The sequence below is a fragment of the Rhinolophus ferrumequinum genome, chromosome 13 (assembly GCF_004115265.2).
Source record: "Rhinolophus ferrumequinum isolate MPI-CBG mRhiFer1 chromosome 13, mRhiFer1_v1.p, whole genome shotgun sequence".
Classification (NCBI taxonomy): domain Eukaryota; kingdom Metazoa; phylum Chordata; class Mammalia; order Chiroptera; family Rhinolophidae; genus Rhinolophus; species Rhinolophus ferrumequinum.
The window spans coordinates 35943087-35967239 of record NC_046296.1 but is presented as its reverse complement, the minus strand read 5'-3'; the positions used below and the strand labels follow the sequence as shown (position 1 = coordinate 35967239).

At 35.6% G+C, this 24153-nt stretch overlaps 1 protein-coding gene across 21 annotated transcripts in view; it reads right to left on the bottom strand.

Moving 5' to 3' along the window:
* Positions 1 to 24153, bottom strand: part of NRXN1 (neurexin 1) — a 1077731-nt gene that overhangs the window by 587969 nt on the left and 465609 nt on the right. For all 21 annotated transcript variants that reach the window (XM_033124535.1, XM_033124534.1, XM_033124537.1 and 18 more), the window contains one exon: positions 6255 to 6693. In XM_033124535.1, the coding sequence (XP_032980426.1) occupies positions 6255 to 6693 (439 nt within the window). The remainder of the gene's footprint in view (positions 1 to 6254; positions 6694 to 24153) is intronic.

The window sequence follows — 24153 nt, the reverse complement described above, 5'->3', positions numbered from 1 at the left end:
TAAAAGGGGGAATTTTCTCTTTCTGTGTGCAAGGGTGTGAATGTGTGAATATGTGTTTATTTTTCCTGGCCTCGGCTACAGAGCTTGTGTGGGCCTGAATCTGCAGTTCCGTGGTCTCGTCATAAAGCAAAACGGTGACTTAGTGCCTGACGGCATTAACCAGGCCTGGGATTTATATGGGTGCACCTTTAGCTATCATGGACCTGAAAGTCCCGCGAGGGATGTGGCCAGACAGGCATCTGAATCCGTTCAGAGTGAAAGGCTTCTTTTTCTCTATCCCTTTCTCTGTACATACTGAGGAATGTTAATAGCCAATATAGGCCTTATATTTGTTTCTCAAGCACCTTCTTAAGTGGAGGAGCTCGAGTGTCAGATCAGAAATTAGAGGAGCTTCTCCAAGTAACTGAAACTCATTGTCCTTGGTTCCCAAATTTAGGGACATTAGATTAAAAACATGGGAAAAATTTGGTATAGAACTCAGCGAATTATATCATATAGGAGTTTCTCTCCCAGTAACCATCTGGGATACGTGGAGATTAATCCGGTCAGTTTTAAAACCTTTACAAACTGATGAAAAAGATACAGGAAAAAAGGAAGTACAGAAATCTGAAAAAAAGGAGGAAGGGTTTTTGAAAGCTCCCCACAACCCTTGTCGCACGGGACGCGACACCTATTAATGGGTAGTGGTTTATGGACATAGATACAAAATAAGGTATTATAAGTGTACTGAAAATTATGTCAATGTATGCAACAAGCCACTAGGTAGAGGCAAGAAAGGAATGTTGATAGTCAGAGGGCAAGTTCAAATCAAGACCTAAACAGAGAAACCGTCTAACGGTGTTCAAGGAGAAATGTCTAAGTGTGGTGATTCATGAATGGTATACACAGAAATCAGTGCTGGTAATAGATAGCTAGGAAGTGCTGTTCACATCAAACAGTGATTACTATAAACCTCTAATTATGTGCTCTGGAGAGAGCCTCGTGCCTTCCCCACTATAATTTCCCGTTCTTAAATGGAACTCTATGACTTCAATTCAAATCTCAATGGCTTCTTAGCTGTTACATGTAGGCTTGCCCATGAATAACCACTGATACAATCTGCCGTACCCTGCTGCACACAAGCAGATTTTGACAAAAATAATGAGTTTTCTTTTTGATTTCATTGTGTAACAAGGGCTTGCAAAAAAAGAAAGAAAAAAACAAACCAAACCAAACCAAAACAAACAAACAAAAAAAACGACTAGCAGTTTGCTGTACAGATTCTTGAGAGGATACCCTTGACTGAGCCAAAGAGCTTAACACAAATGTAAATAATATCCTTGCCCCAAGAAAACAGTCATTAACCTCATCCTCGTTTTAACACAATTCACACTTTGGTTAAATACATGGGCAGCTGATTCGTGTTGAGTTTGGGAGCAAAAGAGAGGGAAAGGGAAGATGGCACTGGTAAGGAAATTCAAGTCTTGCAAACTTTGCAGAGTAGTGATTCTCTTCAATCAAATTTATTAACTCAGCAGCAACTTAGGGGATTTGCTCTGGTAAGGAGCTGCTATTCATGAAGGACATCCATCTTTTGTGGCACTCAAGTCATACACTCTGGTCCACAAAACCATGCCTGCACTTTGTGTCTCCTTTGCCAATCTAGGTCCCTCCTTTGCCAATTTAGCACAGACTCTGAAAAGGCCATAGATGGTTCTGCCCACTCGGTCTCCCGTGTCACTGGTCATAGACTAAGCAGGCAATGGAAGAAACTGCATTGTATGGAGAGAACAGCTGTGGCCAAACAGTAATGGTCAAAGCATGGTATTTTAAAGTGCTTCTGTCTTTCCCAAGTCACAGAATAGAAAGGACATATAACTAATTATAATTAATTGTGCTGAAAATGAAGTTCTAGAAAAGTATTCAAATGAAGGTTCTATTTCTCATCAAACAAGGGGCTCATGTACCTACCTTTTAGTGAACAAAGACTTAAGGGCAAATCATCAAAAAGATGGACATCCTGGTGATTGTTTCCCTGTTCACGAGCCTGCTCACTGTGGCTATATATTCCTGTCCTCAGAAAGGAGTGAATTCCACCCCCCATGATTAATTTTCTTTTACCTACATGTTGGCTAAATGACATAGGAATCTCAAGAGCAAGTGGGAATAGCAGTCCTGTTCTCATAAAAGCTTGTCATTTCTGTACCAGGCTTACCACAGTTCTCTAACAATTGTTGAACTTCCTCACTACTTTTTTTTTTTTTTTTTTTTTGGACTTCTGGGTTTGGAGGATATCACTGTATCTTTAAAAGAAGTACAATAACTATTATCCTATGTTGTGTAAACTGCTCTCAGGAAGCAGTGTAGAATTCCTTTAAAAAGTTGCATTTAGGACTAAAAGAGTACTATTACTCTTCAGATAAGATCCGGTGCGTTCAGGGTCGTGGCCCTGCTATAACTCTTCAAATGTGAGAATGATGCTACTATTTATAGGCTATTGGGCTGGGTTGTTTCTGAGCCTTTCACATGTTCTTATTCTTTATTTTTTCTTATAACAAATATTTATCAAACTGCTATTGCACAATAAAGTACTAGGGTGTGTGGATAGAAACATAAATAAGAAACTGCCTCGCATACACGGGTTTCCATTATAAACTGTTTGGGGAATATTTAAAAAAAAAAAAAAAACATCAGTCTATCTACCAAACACAGTTTTAACCCTATCTCCAACCAAGATAACCAAAAGTTATTACGTAGCATCAAATGAATGACCGTGACTCTTCTTCTTACTGACTTTAGTAATAATAGAGAAAATAACTCTTAGGCTTGGGCTCCCTCTACTTTAATAACAGAAAAAATATGGCTCATCACATGTTTTTAAATGTGAGCTAAGGAGTATACCAAACAAATCAATAGATACGACCTTCGTTGTCCATGAGTCAGAAAGCAGCCCGTATCGCCCTCTTATCATAAGAGTAGCTTTCTCCTCACTGTATATTAAAAGTAATTTTCATATTGCCTCTGAATATAAATGATGTGAAAAATGAGTCAAAAGCATTATTTCTTGAAATTCTATGTTTCTTAGTTTTAACTGAGCTATAAATCTTGTATTTCACCAGCCTAACTCAAAAATGTCCTTTAAGTAAAATAAAAGCTAGTATAGTTATTCATTCAATCTTGAAAAAGCTGCTTTATATGAAACCAATGCAGTGTGCAAATATAGAACTTAATTAAAATACTATATATAAAATATTAATCGCTGCAGTTATTAAAATTACATTAAATTCCCTTGAGCTTGGCCAACATAATATGAGCTCTCACTTTTTTTTTTAATTTAGTAAAAGGCAAATCTTGCTTTAGTGAGTAAACTTTGCTTTTTTATTGTGTGTTCCAATTCAGTAATCTGAAATTGTAATCACAGAAAAGGACTTTACCATCAAAATACCAAGCATACTAACGTAATCCTTCCATTGGATTCCAACAAAAATCTCATGACTTATTTGTTTGCTTTCTTAACACTCTCTTAAGGCATCTCTCTCTTCTTCTCATCCAACACTGAACTCTGTAAATTAGATACTCTCTGCTTTGTCCTTTTCCCAATGAGCGTATAAACAGGACAGTTAATAAACTGTTGGTAATTTGGATGAATTAAAGAGTTAAACAGAAAAGCTAGATTTTATTCTGCTTGAGAATTAAGGTAGTTGTCTGATCCTGATTGTAATGGGTTATCCAAAGAACTTGAAGAAACTAATTAGATTGCATCACTACTTAAGAACGAAGTCAAATGGTTAATAGACTGATCATGGTGATCACTTTGCAAGGTGCATAAATATCGAATCACTATGTGGAACACCTGAAACTAATATAATACTGTATTATCAACTACAATTTAAAACTATATTTTTTAAAAAAGGCTGGGAAAAATATCCAGGTACAAATCATCATTATCAAATAAAACATGGATGGTTTTAGTTTCCTTTTTATATTCTTTCGCATTTACTAAAATTTTGATATGAACCATGTATTTCTTCATATAGTTAAAAAATACCTCATTTCCAAGTGAATGAAATACATCTGATCTGAAGTGCGGTATTTTTTACCACTTTGAACTTCCAAAAGATGCCCACTTGATCTAATCAGTTATGTTTTAAATTGTAATAAAGTCTGATTAAAAACATATATTCTTAAAAGCCAATTTCAAAATTTTATTCTAGATGCATTTTAAGTCAATCTATAATATCCACAAGTTAATATTTTAAAACACAAGATTAGTTCATGCTCCCATCCTCTTAAGCCTTCTGTTTCCAAGTTCCTAAGTAGCAAAGTAACTGCTAATTCTGGTACAAATAGGCTAATGGGAACCAAAGGGAGTCACTATATTGTTATATTTGTGTATTCCAATCAATGCACTCTTCTCAGTTTAAATTAGAAAAACAAAGAAGAATCCAGTTCCTAATGGAATCAGTATAGTATGGCAGGCAAAAAAAAAAAAAAAAAAAAAGAAAAGAAAAGAAAAACATTACTGTCTACTCTCAATCATCTAAGACACTAATGATAACATAGTACACAGATTGTACAGAATGGTAACTAGTCATCCCTGTGGACTTCTTCAGGGAAATGAAAAAGCAGGGAGACCAAGTTTCCAGAGAGTGAGGAATCAGAAACTGAGTCTCTGAGATACCTGGGGGTCAGAGCAACAGGTTCTGACCTTCCTTCAGTTCTCCCCCCTCACCCCTAGCTCCCTCCTAGTTTTCATAGATTTCATTTTTTTTTAAATTTTATTGGGCAAATAAATATATTTCTAGGAAGGCTAACATAATCTTCCTGACTGATAAACAGGAAAACAAGGCATGGATAACAGTAAAATAGGAAACTGTTCCCTGGAGTCAACAAGAATAAAGAAGTCTATGAAAGGAGGGTGTGAGAAGGGGAGTTCAGCCCCAGGACTCACCCTTCTCACAGATTATTGGATCTGAAGGAAGCACTAAGTGTCATCTGATCTGTGGTTTCCAGATGTGGCTGATCATTAAGTCCCCTGGGAAGCTTTGTAAACATAAAGAGTCCTAGATCCCATCTCTGTTGATCCACTTTCACTGAGTCTGGGATCCAGTGAATATTGGGTCTTTCCCAACATGTTTAATGCAGGAAAACATTCAGGCCCACAGAAAAAACCTTGGCCACCTTCCACTGCTATTTAGCGGCAAATCCAGAGTGAATGGTATAATATATATGCTAATGAGGAAGATGTGGGACGGAGAGGAGGAGAGTAGTTAAGTCTAAATTCAGTTGTCTTTTATTATAAGAACATAATTTGATTTGTAAGTGAGAGGGACAATCAGAATATGGGAGCACAGACTGAACAAAGTAAAAGAAATAATATGTAGTTATATACCTAACACAAATTGCCCTTCCTTTTCCCTCTGCTTCCACAAATGCTATTTCCTCTGCCTGGATAATTCTTGCCCCCACCCAAATCTAATGTTACTCATCTAACTAAACTCTCTAATCCATTCTAAAATTTCAGAGTGAATAAATGTTATTTCTTCAGACCTTCCCTATAAGTCCCATTCTTTCCCCACCACACACCCACCCACCCAAACACACACACACACACACACACACACACACACACACACACACACACACACACACACACACACACCCACCTTCAGGGAAAAGGTGCAGCAAAAAGAAACCAGGGGAACAAATCCCTGTTGGTGTAATTCCAAAAATCTTTCATCAGAAAGAGAAGCTATTTGGAAGGCAGCAGAGTTTGCCAGTGTCCTTGAAATCCTACTGTATTGATTAAAGTGTTATTGATACACTACATACACCTTGGATAAAAAAATGTGCTGTATTACACTAAGGATTTTATGTGTGGATCATTATTTTTTTTTCATATTTTATATTTGCCTTTTTGGGCACCTCCAAACATCCAATGATATAAGAGATAATTGGTAATACCAGAACCCTGAATTCTATCATTTGTAAATTCAAGATAAAATTTCTTGCAAGATTTGGCAGTTGATTATCCAATAAATATTCATTTACGAAGCCATTTGAGCATTTGGGATTTGATGCTCAACTATGATGATTAATTAGCTCCTTCTGATTCTTATATGATATGAAACAGAAATAGTAACAGATAATTTTCTTTAGCCTAAAGACAAAAATACAGAAAATCTTTAATATGTCTTGATTTTTATACCTTAGGAATGGAAAGGGGTTGATGGAGTATTCCAACAGATAAAAATCATAGAAAAATGATAAATTACCTGACCGTCCGTCTCTCTGGAAGTCCACATGATACCATTCTCCATCATTCACCTTCTTCTGCAAGGCTCTGATTTTTATTGTACCTGATCCCATGTCTAAGAGGAGGTAGAGATGGCCATCCAGCATCTCAATAGCAAAGAAGTCAACCTTTATCATCTGTGGGTGCTTAGCATCCTTTTGGTGTCGTGGCTTGCCATGGCTAAATAAGATGAGGCCATTTGGCTCTGTTGTGCGGAAGTCAAATGATATGGAGCCTGTTTTCTTTGCATTCCATTTAGGCAAAGAGATGAAAGACTCTGGGGTTTCAAAGGTGATTGGGTCCAAAGTTGCAACATTCTCACATTTAAATGCCACCACTCCATGGATTTTCATCTTAGGGTCTCCTTGTTTGGCAAGTCTAGATAATTCCAGCCTTACATCATTATTTTTATACACAACCTGTAGGGACAGAATGGCAGTGAGAAATTAGGCCCCAATTTTAATATTTAGAACTTGTCATCGGCTCATGTAATTGGCAATTAGATCATGAAAAGACATAAAATGTTTAGTACTGTTTATGTGTAAGACAGATTTTTCAGCCAAATAAAATTCAAGTATCAATGGCACCAATCTAATATTCAAATAATGTGTCTCCACAACACACACACACACACACACACACTGCCTGTAGTTAACTCAAATAATCTGAATAAATTTGCATATAGCTTTTATTATTTCAAGCATGTGTAGACTTGAATTTATAAAAGCTATTTGCTTTCATTAGTTGGCTATTTATTATACGTTGTTTATTAAATATAAGTATTGAGGTTTTTCAGTTTTCTCATCACTAAGTATTTGAAATTAGATACTTTTGTATGAGTCCCTTAAAATATAGGATGTCTTCTATAGTCTATATATCCACGGTGAAATATATACTATTTGTAAGATAATCACAAGTTGTGGTAGAAAACATCCTAAATTTTCTCAGAAAAATTGTAAAATACAATTAAGATGCAGAAGCTCTCTCTTGCCCTGCCCTACATTAATAACTGTTTGAATAACGTTACGTAACTATGGAATATGGTGTTTACATCCACTCAACCTGTGTGACTGGCGTTCCATTTCACTTTTAATGTACGCAGATGTGGAACAAAGTTGTCCTGCACTCTCATTTCACAAGGCACTTCATCTAAAGTGGTGGGTGGCATTGACTGCTCGTTAATAGTCCTAGGGTGTTTTTTGTACTCCAAATAGGACATTGGGCAAATCCACTGGCAGGGCTCACAATATCAGGCATCTGCTGTCATATCGCCTTAATAAATTTGTAGCAATTTTGACAGAAGGATAAAGAGAGATTCACACCTTTTTACTACAAAATACATACCATGGATCATTACATTTCTCAAAAATGTAAGTCATAGTGACTTAGGGATAGTTATCTATGTCCATATAGTGATCTAAGTCTTTTAAAAAGGTACTCAAAATTTCACAGCGGCCAACATTTTCTGGTTCGAAACTCATTTATCCATGTATAAAAATATATTTATATAACTGAAAAAATAAGACAGCCTAAGTCTGATTAGTGTTATAAAGTTAACTAGGTCAACACAGCAGTTGATCCTTAGCCAATTGAGTCAAGACTTAGTGTGGCTGATGAGTTTCCTGATATGATTTGTTAATGGATACTTTATTTTTCAGAGTGATGAAGAGTACACACTCTGGTATTGGACTCCCTAAGTGCAAATTTCAGCTTCAGCATTGCCTAATTGTGTGATCTCTATGCCTTATTTTTCTCTCTTATAGGGAGATAATACCTCATAGGATGGTTATAACAATTAAAGAAGAAAATCCATGTTAAGTGCAAAAATCTACATAAAGGAATTCAATCCAATGCCAGGCACATTGTAGGATTATCAACTACATCAAACTGAATAATAATAAATATGACCATCTCTTTACTAAGTTGACACAGAGATATTAATTCTAAATTAATCCACTATAAGGAAACATTTAGAAATTAAGCATACTCATATAATTGGTATTTTTATACTTGACTTGTGCCAACTCAATAAGTCACATCTTTCCAATGCCTGTCCTAGTGTTTCAGTTTACCTTTATCTTGAAGAAGGATTATGATAAAGAATACGATATCCCTTATTCTTTGAACAAATATGTGTAATGGTTTAACAAGCATCCATTGACAACAAAAGAAGAGAAAATGAACTTCAGCAATAACAAAAAGGAGTTAGATTAAATCTTAAGCATACTTTCTTTAACAAGAGAAAGAGCTATTAAGCTTTGGGATAGTTGATTTAGAATTGCTTTTCTTTGGTGATCTTTACAAGGGGAGAAAATGCTTTCCATGGATGATTTCCAAGTTTGATAACCTTTCCCCATGATTTCCAAACTACCCCAATAGTTTGTTTTCAGTTTCCTGGTGACTTATATTTTAATATTTGGAGAATATTTTGACATAGTTGTTGATCAGGAATTAGTTATTTTCTGATCAAAATGATGCAGATGATAACTCTGACCAATACTAACACAGTGCCTGTGCAATAAAACCACTGAAATTCAATTGGGTGTTTCTCACATGAGCAAATGGGTATAAGGCTGGGTATATATTTCCGTATGAGTCCCCCATCAGCTACCAAAAATGTGAAGGATCTTTGGTTAGGGCAAATCTAGGTGGGAATTTCAGTGAGAAATTTATAATGGCATGAATGAACTGGGTGCCCTGGTGATAAGGAGCTTCAGGGAAATGGAGACAAAACGTAGGGATTCCTTTGATCATATTACTTAGGGTTAGCCATGCACTGCCTCTCCCACCCAAAAAGGAAAACTAATCTTCACCAGAATCTATGCTTTATACAGGCAGTGACCTTGCTCACTACAGCTCAGCACCAAGGTCAGTGCCAGGCATAGAGTAGACAATAAATATTTGCTGGGAGTTGAATAAAATTCTTCCTTCACTTTTTTTTTTTTAAACCTCATCCCCAGATTACAGACAATTATCAGCAACAACGTTTATAAATATAGTTAAAATATAATGGAATGTGTATTGTGAACCAATCTCATAACCTAGCTACTATTTCAGCCTTTTTTCTAGGAAAATGTAGAAACTTTAGGGCATGTTCAGTTATAAATGGCAAGCTGGCCTATGTATTAAAAAACTTCACCTTCAAACTCATTTTGTGGAGTATAAATTACTTTTAGAGTGAAAAACACCTGAGTTAAAATTCTCCAGAGATAGAATCATTTTCCTAGAAGAACAGTCTTGAGAAGCACAATGCATTTTTTTTCCCCCTTCTCATTTTGTATTCTTTGAAAGGCAACTCTAGAAGACAGAAAAGCAATTTGGGATAGGCAGGCTGATAGCTCTGAGCTCTACACTATTACTTCATCTGACCCAGATTTCATAATCACCCTGCTTTTTTCAAGTTAGATTTACCTTAAAATGATCTCAATATAGTTCAATTATAATAATGAGTAGCCAGTGAGCACTCCAAATCTTCTAAAAATTCACATGTAAGCTCTTTTTTGCTTCTTTCTGAGATATAATGTTTCTCAGTCATTTACAATTATTCATTTCTCTTTTTTCTTATATCAAAAGTTGTAATTTATTTAATAAGCTTTCAACAAATCTCTACATACTCTATCATCTTAACAATTGGTGATGATATTATTGCATACTATTTTAGGTCTGTTACAGAATCAAGATTTCTTTTGAAATGTTGATTTTTTTTTTTTTTGAAGAGTAATTCAAAATGTCAAATTTCACTTCTCTGTTTCATGAACTTATAAGTCACAAAGGGATAGAAACATATAAAAGAGGCCTTAGGTTTTTCTGTGATTTATCTGCCATTTGCTGTTTTAGGTGGGTTTTTGTTTGTTTGTTTGTTTTTATTTTAGCTGTCGTATAATTTTCACACATTGCCATGATGATATTTTCCCTTTCCTGCAACATTTGTGAGAATTTTTTAAATGTCCCTCACACTTAAATATGGAAGAATGGAGTAATACATTTTTGTTCTTAGTGTTGAAATTTGAAGTAGACAGTCACTGAGTATTTTATTTGATCTTGATAGTCATCCTAAAAAGGCAGCAGAAATAAACAGTCTAAAGAATAGAAGTTTGATAGTCTGGATATAGGCTAAGTTTAGTCACAAAGCTATTACCTAAGTCAAGTTGCCTAATGTCTCTATGACTCAGTTTCTTAATTTCTAAAACAGACATCTTAAAAGGAAAGGCATGTCAAATCCATTAACCCTTGAGCTTCTCTCCCCTCGATCTAAGTGGTATGGGGCAGAGGTAAAGGATGCCCTATTGTTCCCTATCTTTCTCTGGCTCTTTTCAGTTGTGGTTTTGATGCTAGGCTATTGTTCTCTCTTCTAATATATATCAAAACACTAATCCACTAGTAAAGAGAATGTTAACTACATCCTTAGGTACACAGACACACCTCAAGGATTATATCCAAGGTTTATACAAATGGTATTGAAGAACTGGTAGCTCATAGATAAGACTCTTTCCTCAGAAAGTGAAAGGATGTGAAATAAGTACATTAGTAGGAAAAAAAAACTTGCCACTCAGACAATGTTTTATTTTTGTTGTTGCTGTTGTTACAATATATGTTCCCATTTAGAAGTTTTAATGAGGCTCTTGAATTAATTAGTTAATTAACATCCATTGATGAAGGTTTTTCATGCTTTATAAGAGGGTGGGAAATGAGCACTGATATTAGAATCAAAGATCTATGTAGAGATTTAGACTCTGTTGTGACCCTCCCTGAGAGAACATTTTAATCTGAATCTTGGTTTTCTCTTCTTTTCTTAGGAACAATAGTGAGGCCTAAGAGTCTGGTTCTCAAGTCAAATTTCAGCGAGAATTCCAGCTCACCCACTTGTATTCCTGTGACTTTGTGCAAGTCCTTCAACCCAACAAAGGCTCAGTTTTATCTGTAAAATGGGATAACAATATCTACAACATTAGGGTTGTTGTAACAAATAAACATATTTCAACTAAATTGCTAAGAACAGGGTCTGGCACAGAGTAAGTTTTCAACTGAATAGTAGGTGTTCTTATTCATGTCATTGTTCTTATTATGAATGACAATATTATTGTTACAGTGAGTTAATGGAGTTGTACAATATAAATGTTATAACAAGGGTAACATGGCAAAAAGTAGATGATTGGTCAGTGTTTTCAAGTAAATCATAGAGCAGCAGGATCAAAGAGATCAAGGCAGATCGGGACCTGCTTTCGTATCCTGATATTTATATTGTAGTTTGAAGGACACTGCAGTCTTTCTCTGTAGATGAGTTTCTTAGCCAGAAAATATACATAGGAAGCCAGCAATCCTGGGACTTTCACTTTCACTCATGAGAGGCTTTCAGAAATGTGACACTTAACAACAAAAACTACCACTACAACCACAACGACCAGTTCAGATTTATGGAATGTTTACTTTGTGTCAGGCTCCGTTTCAAAACATTTATGTGTACCTGTGTTTACTCCTCACAGGCTTCCTAGGAAATAAGCAACATTATCCTATTTTACTATTAAACACGTGGAGGCACAAAGCTCACTGAACGTGTTGTGTCATGATGGTGTCTAATACTCTGTTTGAACATCTAATGATGTTAACTTCAAACTTTCTCTTAGTGTCGCAGCAGGAAATTTCACTTGGTTTTTGACAGCAGTTCTATGTAGGAGATTCACAATCAAACAGCTATTTGCCACCAGGATGACCTTGTTACAAGTTATATGGATTATTCCCAAAACTAGTATTTTTCCTTCCATTTGTCCACATTAAAATATATCTAAATGAATCAAGTATGACAATTGAGCAGAAGAATTTTTCATGTGCTTCTAGGTTACAATGTCTCTTCAAGTGTGGTTTAAGCACAGGGGATTATTTTTCTGTTTGCAGGACTCTAATGTAGTTTTTCAACAGGCATGTCATTTATGAGATATATGAGTATATAGACAGATATATAGATTGATATGTATATTCTAAAAGTCCATGAAGTTTAAGAATTACCTAAGAGGACTATCATTTTAGTTTTACGTTTTGGTTTGTTTTAAATACATTTAATGCTTTTTCTTTATTTATTAAGAAAAAAAGTGAGAATATTTCAAATGGCAAATTTAATTCTTCTTTTCTCCTTTCTGTGATATGTTCATGTATCATCTATTTATAGCAATGTGCTTATTTCAAAATACAACTAAGAGTTAGCCAGGAATTGAACAGACAAGGGCCACCCAACAAGGAGAAAATAAATTGCATTTGTTTTGCTATGACCCAGATAAAGAACAGCTCAAAAAAGGAAATAAAATGTATTCCAACTTTCATCTCTAACATTAACTTACTTATTATTTTGAAATTATGTTTTCAATCCCCAAACTTTTAGTTTAATCAGACAAGTACTTTTTAGGTAAGGTACTGAAGAAAATGAAATTTTAATCACTCCCTTGTATATATGCCCAGTCCAGTAGAAGAACATGGTCTGCTGAGAATGAACTGGTTTAATTTATCTTGAATATTTGCTATTGGCATATGTATTGGTAATGTATAAATGATATCTGGACACACATAAATACACACACAGTTTATACATTACCCAATGTAAATATGTGTATATGTAACATGTCAAACCCACTATTATTATGCCCAGAAAAAAAGTCTACACATGTATTAAATTAGAGAATTCTTGGTTAAGACACATACAGAGTTTTACTCATTTGCATTGAAAAATGTCTTGGCCTAAAAACAAATTTTAGCACTTACAGGCTTGGCACACTACAAAGGAAAGGCTATAGTCAGGGGACAAAAAGGGGGGTGGGGATCATTTTACAATTTAAAAAAGTAGAAAATTAAACAGATTTTCCTCAGCATTCCTGTCACCACGAAGAGATACATATAAAAGCAGAGTAGAGGAAATGTGGTCTTTTTTTTTTTACTTTTTTTAATCATTGTACTCATTAGTCCACCTAAGATCAAGTTTCTTATGCGATTCATTTTTTTTCACTGAGAATCTAACACAGATTCTGCTTATAGTAAAAAGGTAAAAAAAAAAAAAAAAAGAAAGAAAGAAAGAATGTTTGTTGAACTTAACTGGCCAAGAGACTAATAGGATTTTAGCTTTTCTGAGAATATTCACACCAGAGACATTTTCATCTATAATTTGAATATGTCTACTTGAGGCAGATGTGTATCCAGTTGCAGGGACTTATATATTTTGGATGGATCAGAGAAGGGGTAGCAGATAGCAAGGGAAGTGTACGAAATATACAAGCCCTGTACAAAGTAGTGCAAATCCTTAAAAATCAATACGTAGCATTGAGAAAATCCAATTTTTAGGAGAGATACATAAGGCATTTTAAAAGTGAAGAGATTTTTTTCTTTTTTGGGGGAGAGGTGTTGCTGGTTTTTTCCCCCATAATCTAATCCTACTTCAAGATTATGTGCAGATCAAATTGTCACCTAAATTGAAACTTTCCCCATACCAAAAAATAATAATAATAATATAATGTAAAAACAGACTACAATAACATAATTTCTTAATAAAGGCATGTGACTCATTTACTATGAAAGCAAAAATTAGTTGACATTTGGAGAGAGGAAAAATATTTTGTGTAAGCAATGTAGAGAAATAAATATTTTGGCTTAGCTCCAATTAAACATGATCAAATACATACTATTCATAAAAAAGAAGAAAAAAAAAACAAAAGGAAAAGAAAAACCATCCTGCCTTGTCCTTTCCTCATTCCACCATCGGTGAAATGCCTAAAGTTATTTAGACAACATTGGACACCATCTGTACAAGTTAGCTGTGGGAGGACCACTGTGTGGTCCCTGGGCTAACAGCTCTATTTAATGAAGCTTTCAGTAGCATATGGGTTGTGACAAAAGACCGTGAGTTGCATTAAACAGTAATGTCTACTTTTCTCACTTTAAAGATTCAGTAATTCAATCATGCTTCTGGGGGAAAAAAAAATATTGGAAAAAGGAACCATTGTCAGTAATGGGAGATTTGAGATGCCAGTTTAAGAAAAAATAAAAAATAAAAACTGAAAACTAGATCCGGCCTCTTATTTTCAGATGAGGAATCTAAGGCTCAGATAAGCTAAAGGACTGCCCCAGTTGTCCTCAAGCTCTGATCATGAACAAGGATTGGGGACTTCAGTGTTCTTTCAACTTTGTTAAAATAAGTAAATAGAACAAAGCACGATCTCTAGCATAGGTGCAGGATTATGAGAGGCCCCTGAGCAATTACAAATGAAGAGCAGCCCTCTTTTCAGCAACACGGCACAAAGGGGACTGTAACTAATGTCAAGGCAATTCGAACTTTAAAACTGTGTGAGCATCACAATAAGCTGACACTCAAATATAAAAACGAAAGTCCCAAGGGTGAAAAATCTTGAAGTTATTTTCCCCAGAAATGGCACTTCGAAAGACACTGAAAAAGCTAACTAGAAACAGTAAACTTGCGATGTTTACTGTTATTTTGCAACTAAGTGATGTAGATATTTTCAGCATCAGTCTTTCATAGTCTTGCAGAATGTTAACACCCCATAAATTAGGGTTTAAAGCTTCTATTACAAGCAGGCAGATGCTGCTAGTAAGGATAAAGCATATCTGTTTTACCTAAAAAAAAATTTTCATCCTCTGCCAGTCTCAATGAGAAAAATCATAGACATTATTATTATTTTTCAGGGAACATATTTTCCCTTGAATCAGGAATGCTAGCTTCAAACTGATCATAACAAAATAGTGGCACCAAATGCTATGTCTAGATTAACCAGCTGAAGTTCTTTTGCATCCCTGGCCTCAGGAGCTCAGTGAAACTCCTTCTATCATCTAATTTTACATATATATCATACTATTTACTATATAGTCTTTCCTTCCCCATTGACCTGCGGTAACATGGTGTATGTTTGGGATAAGCCAGTTTTAACATTTGAATCTACAATCATTTTTGGTTGTGTTCATCACTTTTTACCTTAGAAAGTCTTCCCCCGAGAGATTTGATAAACATATTTTCATGTAAAATATTTATTACTTAATTTTATGTGCTTGTATATACATCTTTTTAATCTTTTTGAAAATATTTATCTTCTCTTTTAAGGGGAAAATCCAAATTGAGTCCCCTTGCCCAAATAGTTATTTATTTGAGCCAGCACACATTTTGAATAATTCCTCTTTTTTCTACTGATTTGTTAAGGGCTACCACACATTAACTGCTTACCTATACAAGGTTCTTTCCTGATCATTCTATTAGGTTTTATTGAGCTGTTTCTTTTCTTTTTTTTTTTTTGTGTGATCCATTTCAACTTCATTAACTATCATAACTTTATAATATACGCTAATATATGTTAGGCGCCTCCTACCAAGCTATTTACATTAATTATTCTAACAATGCTTATACAGTGCATCGCATAGAGGTTTTTGTTTTCTGCATCAATAAGATAAACATATATAACAGAACTATTCAAGTTGCTCTGATCTAGCTTTCCAAAATGTAGCAAGACAAAGCTGGTGGCAAATTATACATTTAAATTCATGTAAAGAGATTGTGGAATGTCAAAAGGAAATTTTATCTTGCTTAGAATTGCATTCTTGTTATAATAATTTGTAAAGTTATAATTCATAAGTGATTATAATAATTTTGATTTGAACATATCCGTGAATCTGGCCTTACGTCAGAAAATTATATTTATTAGTTGGAGGATAGTATTACAACTGCAGAGAAAAATAAGTCAGGAAAAACAGTGAATTAGCTCACTAATTCTTTTCTGATAACTGCAAGGCCCTCATAGAGCTTCTTGCAGTAAAACACCAGGAGTGGGTGGCCAGCTCATCAAAGAGATTTGGAGGACTGGACAAATGACCCTCAGTGCGGGAGAAAGCAAAGTGCTCTCTGACCCCACCTTAATGTGGTTCTTTTCAAAAGGCAATGCCAATTGCCCGAAGACACACAGCTAGTACGTGTGGAACCAGTAAGTTGTGTACAAGACAGAACACGAATGCCTGTTTCCAGAGCCAGGAAGAGACTATGTAATGTTTTCTGGTTTTCTTTCCATGGTATTCTTTTTATGGTAAAGCTCCCTTCAGCAATAAAACCTGCAGGGCTCTATATTAGGGCTCCATGATGTAAGATTTCAAGAGCTGGATATCTACTTTGTGATTATTGCACTCAAGTTGTATGCATCTCCTTTCTTGCCCTAGCTCTTGGCCTTTACTTCTCAATCACATCTCCACCTGAGAACCCTCACAGGAAACAGGGGAAGCTGACACAGATGGCAGCGATGCTGTTGCTTTTAGCACCTGCGATGAAAAGATTTTGCAAAATAGATTTGTTCCTGAGCAGTTGTGTGTAAAAATATGTTCGGTAATTTTAATATTATTTGAAGACAATTCGTTGTATAACTAGGTATATACAGAGGGTGCCAAAAAAATTTATACACATTTTAAGAAAGGAAAAAACAAAACTGTATTAAAACTGTAATACAATGAATGATGCTAGCGTTCATTTGATTCACGCCATCTTTTGAGAGAATGTCATAACTACACATTGCTATGGTAATTCAATTCAACTTCTAAAGGTAATACATAGATAACTCCTCTTAAACTGTGTACATTTTTTTAGCACCCCCAGCATATACATGTGAGTATGGTTAGGAACATGGCTACGGACATGGGCAGAGATTCAAACAACCCTATGTTTGAATTCCTACTCTGCTACTTAACCAGTTACACTGCCCTGGGCAAGTTCTTTAGCCTCTCTGAGGTAGTTTAACTCTTTATCAAATTAGGTTATTAACACTTACTTTGAAGTGTTATTTAAGAAGCTACAGTAATAAGTGCTTGGTAAAGAGTAGCCATCATCATTACTATTATGGTCTTAAATGTAGATCTTTAAATGTTGAAGAGGGGAGAGCTAGTTATTTAAGTAAATAAGTGATTAGGTCTCTGAAAAGTGGCATTCTGTGAAGTAATTAATCACCTTCAAATCATGTTTACATGAATACTTCCCAAAATTCATAACCCTATTTCTTGTCTCCTATGAACTCTACATTTTGAAAGATTTCATCTACTATACAAATAGTGTTTATGAAGGGATACTTAATTTGATCATGTTAAATTTATTAAAGGCATCTAAATGACAAAATGAGATAGCCTCTATAATGACACTGAGTTGACAGAATTATAGCCTGATGCAAACACATGGTTTATTTAGCTTGTGCTATGAGTTGGTAAGTACATAGCCTTTCCCACTGTTGTTGAAAAATTGAGCATATATCACTTGCATTTGTAATTTCAAAGAACCTAAAAAGTATAAAGACTCCATGTTGGGAATTGCTACTTTTCAACTATGACTGCTAAGCACTGGGGTATTTCTTCCTAATGCATTCTTTAATTATTTCCTTTGGAAAGTCCCAAGTGCTTCAAATGTCAGATGGGTTGTGCCTTTTGCCAAGGGTTGCTTAGTTAACTGTTTATTTAATGAATGGAATTTCATGTGCTGCTAAATTTCTCATGGCACACGTTAGGAAATCCTTGGCAGCATTTAAATTGGAGAACTGAGAAACATATTGGCTCTACGGAAGCTCAATCAGCTCCCAGGCAGGAGCAAGGCTTTTGCCAAGGAAAATTCACTAAAATAAAAAGCACAGACTACATCCTCACACAATCCAAGGGAAACTGACTTTGGTGTGCAGGATTCAATGAATGCTAGATCCAGATATCTCTGGTAACCCATGAATGGAAGGGGGGACATGCTTTTCAATTTCCGGAGAGAAATGGGAATGGGATTACCTTGCTTTGGAGGATGACAGCATGCTTAAATTTATCGATTGCTTAGAAAACTCAATTAGTTGCTAAGAGAAAAAAAGAATAAAAATAAATGAAGGCTTATGTTAATTTCTCATGTTTCTTCCTTAGAGAAGGAAGATCAGTCTAAACCTACGTTTTTAAGTGAGTGCAAGATATAATGTTTATTCATTTCAATTAAGAAATAATCTATAATTATTTATTATTTTTTAAATGACAATAGTAACTGCTGAGCATTTTAGACCAAATATCCAGAAGGCTACATTTTTTAAATGATTGGGCCAGATACCTAGACATTGTATAAGCATTGGTTACCAAGTAGTTTTTCTCTGAGGACTGGGACCAAGAAAATGCCCTGTAATGTTACCTGGGGTCTGAGAACTCCCAAATCCACTATTTTTTTTTTTTTCATTAAACACTAGTTTGAAAAAATAAAGATGAGAATGTAAGTATTTTCAGCAATTTAAGATAGAGAGCACCAGCCTACTTGTCATTACTGAGAATACTCAGTCTTGTGTGGAATAAGGGCCTCTTGCAGTCATCTCCTAGGTATTATTGTCATCTGCTCCTCCCTTTCAGCTCACTGCACTCTGCCAGCCCTTGTCCCAACCCCTTTCCCTCTGTAAGAACAATTTCCAGAGTCAGCCTTGCTTTATCTTTTCTCCTAAAAGCAGCTTCTTTCTCTACTGCTTTACTGAAGGCTCCCTGCATTCTTATTTGGTAAGCAGAGGCCTGACTGGCTCCCTGGGTTCCTGTCTGGTGCCATTTTCTTGCTTTATTCCGATGCAAGGTGGGCTACCCCTCAGGTGGCTAAAGGGATACATGTGTTATCTTCTGGCCTATTTACCGGGCTGTCTTCTACCCCGGCTCAGTATTGAACTACCCAAAGCCGACAATTCACTGTGATTGGCCATATATACTCACTGCTCTTAATATACTTGATGAGCTGGTATGTTGCTTGACATATCAGTGTGAACCATAACAGCATCAATAAGGAGCCACTAAGCACCTCTATATGGCCCACGCTTTTTTAGCTACATTACATAAACTTTCATATTTCTAAGAACAATCTGGTGAAGTCGGTATTTTTATCCCTATGCGAAGGCTCAGAGAATTTAAATGAAGTTATCTTGTCCAAATGGTGTAGCTAATAGTCGACCAAACAGGAATCGAACTCAACGTGTACCTGATTCCAAATTCATAGACGTGGTTTTTAGTACCTGCTCTCCATCATCCCATATGATACTAGCTGCGCTCCTGTTTACTTAGCTAGCACTGGTCCTGAGCACATGTTCTCAACCTCATTATCAATAAGCAAAGGGACACTTTATGCCTTTTCTCTTTCTCCACCAAGTGGCTCATTTGACTAGTTGTGGTTTTCTTAACACTACTGGTCAAAAATTCCTCTTAGGTTCCATCCTATTCTCTTTCTCCCTTAATTTCAGGATAATTATTCTCATAGCTGTGCTATGGTACTCTGATTTGGTGTTCTACTTATTTTGTGCTCATTTCACCTCTTAGTGCCAAATTACCTGACCATGTTTTCAAGGGAGTACAAAATTTGTTTTGAATTTCAGTAATTCCTTAAACTAAGATTTTCTAAGTTACCTTGTAAATAGAAAATTAAAAAAAGCAAAAAACAAACAAACAAATAAAACGAGATTTAGCATTAGTAGGAATGACATTCTAACGGTCAGCTGCCAGCGTCTAGATTTAGATTTGGTTACTAAGGCCTCCTTAAGTGAGCAAGAGAATAGTGATGCACCAACCACATTCAGACTGGGGAAATGTTTTTTTGTTTGTTTGTTTAATTGTTTTTCATTATAACAGATGAAGTCCAGTACAGCAGGTCTAGGACTAGGGAGAAATGAATGAGGCGAGTAGGGTCACTCACCGTGGATATAAAAGGGTCACTCACCTTGGATATAAAAAATAAGGGGGAGGGAAAATGCTAAAAACTCAGGAATTAAGACAAATAATATTTCAATATAATATTTTTTGAAGTTAATGCAAAAAAGTCCATGATGAATAAAATATTAAAATTTTAAGTAAGGATAAGGTCAGTATTACTGGTTGTCTCCTTTGCCTCAGACTCAAATAGAGCCCAATACAGCACTGCAATACAGTATTTTTCTAGGATTAAAGAGCCCAATTTAATCTGTTGGAAATCTATTTATTGGAACAAATATCAGCAATAGGAAGTAGTTATGGGGGAAAATAAATCATTAGATAGTATTAAAATTAGAACACTATTAATGTTAAGGTGTACTAGTCATTAATAAAACCACTTTGACCCAAAGGATAATAATACCAACATTTACAGAGTGCTTTTCAGACATTATTTTAAGCACTTTCCTCATTTAAACCTCAGGACAACCTGCTGAGATAGACAAGCAGGGACATTGCCACAGAACCCCCTGTGGTGCATTCATTAGATGACAGTGTCTGTGGAGCAATGCAACATGGTGACTCTGGTAGAAATGGAGTCCCCATTATACAGATCAGTTCATGTTATAAGTGGCAGAACCAAGTTTCAAACCCAGGCAATCTGGATCCAAGGTCCTTGCTCTTAATAATATTTACAGAAGTGCACTAAGCCCTTCAAAGACCAAGTGATCTAGCATTATTTCTACCTCACATGCTACCCCACTCAACCCTACAATGCAGTTAGCTTTAATAACAACTACTCTGATAATAAAGATCTTGGCATAAACCTTTACAGAAACTAGTCAAAATTTCAACATATATACACTTGTATGTATATATATATATATATATATATATATATATATATACACACACACACACACATATATGTGTGTATATATGTGTGTATATATGTGTGTGTGTATACATATATATACACATATATATGTATGTATATGTGAATATATATACATACATATATATATGAATTTTACTATCTAATGATACCACAGATCCATAAAATTTACAGCATTCGTAAACCGAAATGCTTGTCAACAGAGACGTTTGAAAACTGAGCTACCACTGTATGTATATGTATATCGATATATATATATATATATCGATGACTTGACATTGAAATCACCTTGAGAGTCATATTGATTTGAGTACTACAATAGATCTCTAACATTCATCAATCAATGTATAGGTCAAATGTATAAAGTAGACTACCCACTCACAGTATTTTTACAAAATAGTGATGAATAAATAAAAATGAATTCAGTATCTCACAGGAACTGAAAGGCTAACAGAATACCCTAGCTTCTGACACTTGTTGGACTAACTTCTACAGGTGGATAACTAGTATTCTGGCATCAATTAGCCAGTATGATCAAAACAATAATTATATGATGGAACTAGAGAACTGTAAAGAATTATAAACAAAAGAATAAAGGATTCAGAATAGTCTTTAGATCATGTCTAATACACAGACTCTTTCAATGCTATCCATACGTGTGGTGCCTGATTATCTTGTTTACAGCTAAATTAAAAAGTGGGGGGAAAAAAGCTTTATTGGCTGTATTGTAGAATAATTACTGTTGATGTTTTTTCAGGCCTATTATAAGCCAGTATCAAAGCAGGGATATCTTTGAGGAGCAAGGTAGAAAGAGCAAGGCTGGGTCTTGAAACAATGTTATTTCAGAGAGGAAGAAGGATTAAGACATGGGGTGGCAACAGAGTATTGAGGGAAAGAATCACAGGCAGAAAAATCCAGAAGTAGAATGTAAAATGCCTTATTCTACAGAAAAAGTTGGGCATTTCCATAGCACTGGTGAGTAGCTCTGTGCTATTAATGATATAGTGTCAATTGAGATTTATAATCTCATTTAGAATTAATTTCTTATAAATGTGGTAAATCCAATAACATTCTGCTCCTTCCTCCTCAAGGTAAGGTATATGATTTTATTTTGAAATCAATGTGTTTCTGTAGCTTGGCCATTTTTGTGATTGGATCAGGGAGAGAAGTGTGTATTTCTAGCACCATATTCCATCCTACTCAGATTTAAATCTCTCTGTATTTGGTGAATAAATATTGATGGAAAAACAAAAAATTGGTTTCTCTCACAAACGATAATAATGTAAGGGTTTTTCCTGGAAATTCTTCTAAATGAAGGAGTCGTAGTAATGATTTTTATTCTGACTAATACATAACATCAAGGAAAGGGAAAGCAAGGAAGGTGGGGATAAAAGAAGTGGTTGGGCAGTCACTCAGTTACAGTGTTTAGCTGTTCTTGACCAGGACACAGGAGATTGCTTAGCAAATGAAGAGTCTTTGAGAAGCCGACCTAAGTTTAAACCCAAAATCAGAATGTCTACACTGGAGCAAAAAATTAGCATTTACTGGTCATAGCTTTAGCTATAAAGCTAAAGGATTAATTTCTTAATGAATCCTGTTGACACCAGGGAGCCTCTAAAGGAGATATTAGTTTAAATTATTAAAATATAAAATGTTTTCAATAGTGATGCTTAAAAGAATAGAAGCACACCTCTAATAGCTACCATATATATATATATATATATATATTCCCTCATTCAAGATTAGATTTGCATAGTGAAAGAAACTCAATCAATTAAGTTAGCAATTTGAAAAAAAAAATGTATTAAGTCTTCCAGATCCTGAGGGGCCCTAAAAAGAAGTGACTTTTACATTCTCAGATGTAATGGAGATAAAATTTGTTACAGGTTAGACCCATGAAAATGTATCCTTTGTAATCGTAATTCCTAATTGTCACAGGACATTTCTATCTAGAGAAATATCTTTTTTTTTGCTGTATATTGTGTCACCAGCCACTAAATCTAGGCCAAACCCATTTGAGAAATGTGCAGTCCTGCTTAGTTTGGGGTCTGGTCAATTTTTTTAAGTCCATAGTGAGATCATAAAATTAGTATTTATTTATTTATTTATTTGCCACGATTTTTGAGAGGAAAAGGAAATATCTAAAAGGATTTGTGCACTTCAACATTTCACTACAGGTTTGGGGGGGTGTTCCCCATGAACCACAGAACAAACCACACAGCAGCAAATAGCTCAGGGGAAGTTCCTGCCACACAGGAAAGGGAAAAACATCCAGATGGTTGGGGGAGGAAGGAGCTTAGAAAGAGGGAGAAAACAAAGGGAAAAGGAGGGAGATGGAGTGGCCCTCCTCCTCACCAGAGCTGAGCTTTAAGAAGACTGAATACCCAGATATGACAGGAGAATTCAGAAAATACTGGTGCTGGTACAACACTCCCCTGGGAAATCTGAAAGCCTCGCAGAGAAGCCCTGATTTTAGCAAGGCGTTTTATCTAACAAGGCCCGAGAGTAGAGGTGGTAATGGCAAGGGGGGGATACCCTAGGGAAGCCCCAAAGACTCCAGAAGTTTGCAGAAAAGTTCTTGGGATCCCCCAGTGGACCCAGAGTCAGTGGAAGAATAAGGGACGATGAGGTCTGGAGCACAGACAAGGAGGCTTCTGGAATCTCGGACATGAAGGCAGTCATGATATCCCACAACTTGAAGGGTGTATGTCCACACAGACCCAAATGACTAGCCAGGCCCACCCATGTCTGAGTCCCTAAAAGTTGGCTAGAGGCCAGAAATCCCTTCCCAAGATCCTGAGAATGGAGAAAAGAGAAAGTACCCCTTAAGAGGAAGAAATACTTTGATAGAGAATTTGAAATCTGAATTGACTGAATATTTACTTGAAATAAATGCTTTTTAAACAAAAAGAAAATGAGTGATCTAAAATTGGAAAGTTTCCGTACCACCTGCTTCCCAACCACCATTAGCAGGAATGGGAAATGAAGAACAAGTTCAGTACCAGACAAAATAAACAATTTACATCTTTTTCTGCATATCTTCTTTAAATTGCATATTTTTTTTATATCCTTCCTACTCACATCCTGCTCTGATAGCAAGTCTGTCTATAGAGTGAAAGCTTTCTGACGCTTAATATATGTGGTCAAGACCAGACGGGAGAAATATGAGGCTGTGCCGAATTCTGCTGTGAGCAATTCTTTCCAGTGCACTCAGGGTAAAAAGAATATCATTATGCTATTTTCTTTTTTCAATATAAAGGTCTTCCTTGTCTGCTCCTGCTTTTTCTGCTTTTGCAAACAT